Below are 2,828 nucleotides of genomic sequence, written 5' to 3'. Positions count from 1 at the left end.
CCTCATTGTTATATTAGTTGGCAAACTATAACGACAAATGAGGTGGGCATTTTACAGCATATTTGGTATGCATGTATCTCCTTAGGTGATGTATCTGTTCTTTTTTTTTTTTTTTTTTTTGTCTTTTTTTTTTTTATTATGTTTATTGCTAACTTATTGTTACGATTATGGATTTTTGGACTATTTTATGTCAGTCCTGTATAAGACAGGTTTTTACTAAATATTTTCTTCTATTTTTTACTTTTTCTTTTCAATTTTCTAGTGTTTTTGACACAAGTAAACAAACAAACTCACTGCCATAGAGTCGATTTGAATCATAGTGACCCTTCCTTGGATTTCCAAGGCAGTATCTATATGGTAGTAGATTGTCCAATCTTACTTCCAAAGAGTGGCTGGTGGGTTTGAACCACCAGCCTTCTGGTTAGCAGTCAAATGCCTTAGATACTACACCACCAGATTTTATCATTTTAATAAAGACAAAATGACAACTGTATCCTTCAATAATTAAGTTTTTTTTTTTTTGAATTGTTATTTTGTTTTGATGTTTATTTTTATCCCTCCAACATGAATTCTAACCCATAACTTATTTCTTGGTGCTAATGTAGGTCTGAGTACTGATTTTAGACACAGAAACGTTGAGTACCAGTGTTTTGATTACATCAGAATAAGGACACTATGACCCTGTGTGTGAGAGGTAGCCCACGTAAGAATACCATGTAATTGTCTAAGGGAGGGTACCGAGTGCTGACAGTGTAGTCCTGTCTGAGGAAAGATACTAATGGGGATTAGTGTATGTGTCTCTGAAGAATGGGACCCTCATGGATAGTGTATGCCTGTCTGATGGAAGGCATCTCTGTGAGGACAATGTGAGCCTGTACAAGGGAAGATGCCCATGTGAGAACACTGTGCCTGTCTGAGGGACAGAGAGTAGTTGGGGACACTGGGAGCCTGTCTGAGGGGAGAATGTGAGCTTGGTGCACAGAGTCCATAGAATACGCTGGAGTTTCTCTTTATGGGAAAATCTCCCAATCACAGAAACAACTGCCCTCTTCAGTATCTTGTTTGTCAAGATGAATATCCTGCCATCAGGGAAAGTGGGGTGGGGGGAGAGGGTGCTGGTGACTGAGAAAAGTCCCCCTACAAACTGATAAATTACTTCCTGTTCCTGAGGCTGCAGTGAGAATGTGAGGATTTAGAGCTGCGAGGAACAAGCCACGCAGTGTCCCTGGGGACAGTTGAAAACTAGGGGAGCAGAGGAAGATACAGGAAACCACTAGCAGAGAGAGCCTCCTCTACAGGTGTCCTTGTGGTGGATCCTCCTTCAGTGTGTCCTGAGCGCCCCCTGCCATCTGGTCCTTGCGGGGAGGTTTGGGTCTGAGCTCCAACTGAATCTGGATCACAGTGCCTTGGGCACAGTAATATGTGCCTGCGTCCTCACCTGTCACAGTGTTCAGCTGTAAGAACACTTGGTTCTTGCTTGTGTCCCTGGAGATGCTCATCCGAGACTGGAGATTGGGGCTGTAGTTGGTTTTTCCATTAGCCCAGATCACACCGAGCCACTCCAGCTCCTTCCCTGGGCGGAGGCGAATCCACGACACGGCATATTCAGAAATTGATAGTGTGTAGGTGGCACAGGTGAGCCTGAGCGTCTGAGAAGGGGACACGGTCCCCTCTCCCCATTGCACAATATGTTCCTTGGCTTGGACACCTGGGAACAGAGAAACACTGTGAGTAAAGTAGATACACTGCTTCACTCCTCACTTATTTATTCAACTCAGGCCACTCACCATAGACGGTGGCCATCAGGCAGACGAGGACTGCTGGGAAATCCATGTGTGTCTGGTGGAGACTCTTCATGACAAAGGCCCTGGCCCAGAGTGAGGAGGCAGATGGCACTCCTCACCCCAGCCTGGAGTTTTTCTTGAACCTGGCTTATTTGCATGGGTGGATCTGGACTCAAGGTGGAGCAGTTGTATGAGAGGAAGATCACGGACTCTGTGGCTCTTCTGTGGGGAGGAGTCAGGAGAGGCCCTAGTCCCACTGAGAAGTGGAGGGAACACCCTGAAAACATGAAGATACTCAGGGAATAAGCTCAAGACTTAATCGCTTTCCCCATGTACCTCCAGGTCCTCCTCATTTCCAAACTTTCCTTGGAAGGTCAGTTGGAAGTTGTGCTTAGTATCCTGAGTTTTTGCAGGAGGAGAGGGGCTAAGGGGCGTAGGGCAATATGATCACTTCCTGTAATCTTGAAAATGTACAAACACTCAAACAAAACATAGATCATTAGAGACTCAGACCCAGGGAGCAACAGTGAGAGGTTCGGCTCTTGTAGCCCAATGTATTCAGAGGAACTGAAAATGCACTGGCTCTAATCATTCATCACGCAGTTTATTTAAAACATTGAAATCTTTGGAAGCTGTATTTGTAGAGAAAAATTCATGAAACATTGTCATCACAGGGGGCTACTGAAAAGTACAAAATCTATGTTTTCATTTGTTTGTTTTTGCCAAATGGGAGGGAAGGAGTCTAAAGAGAGACACGAATTTTACCAAATGCTCATACTTGAGTTATTCTGAAGGAATAATGCTTAAGATGCAGAAGGAATGCGCTTGGACCTCTCAAGAATTAAAACATAAATTATGAAATGCATCCAATGCATGAAACCAGTTTGGGGGAGCACTGGTAACATAGTGCCTAAGGCACTTGACTGCTAACCAGAAGGCTGGTGGTTCAAACCCACCAGCCACTCCTCAAAAGCAAGGTTGGGCAATCTACTACTGTAGTGATACTGTCTCAGAAACCCAAGGAGGGGTTGCTATGACTCGGGT

General features: G+C 44.4%; 1 gene segment (V, D, J or C); it reads right to left on the bottom strand.

The window, feature by feature from the left end:
- Positions 1 to 1,292: 1,292 nt before the first annotated feature.
- Positions 1,293 to 1,833, bottom strand: LOC103213206. The segment is given in 2 exon segments: positions 1,293 to 1,708; positions 1,788 to 1,833. Coding segments are annotated over 2 exon segments (462 nt in total).
- Between the last annotated feature and the right edge of the window lie 995 nt (positions 1,834 to 2,828).

The sequence above is a fragment of the Orycteropus afer genome, unplaced genomic scaffold (assembly GCF_000298275.1).
Source record: "Orycteropus afer afer isolate SDZICR_OR568_19922 unplaced genomic scaffold, OryAfe1.0 scaffold01404, whole genome shotgun sequence".
NCBI classification, from domain to species: domain Eukaryota; kingdom Metazoa; phylum Chordata; class Mammalia; order Tubulidentata; family Orycteropodidae; genus Orycteropus; species Orycteropus afer.
The sequence above is the reverse complement of the archived record's forward strand: the minus strand, read 5'-3'. Positions and strand labels throughout refer to the sequence as shown.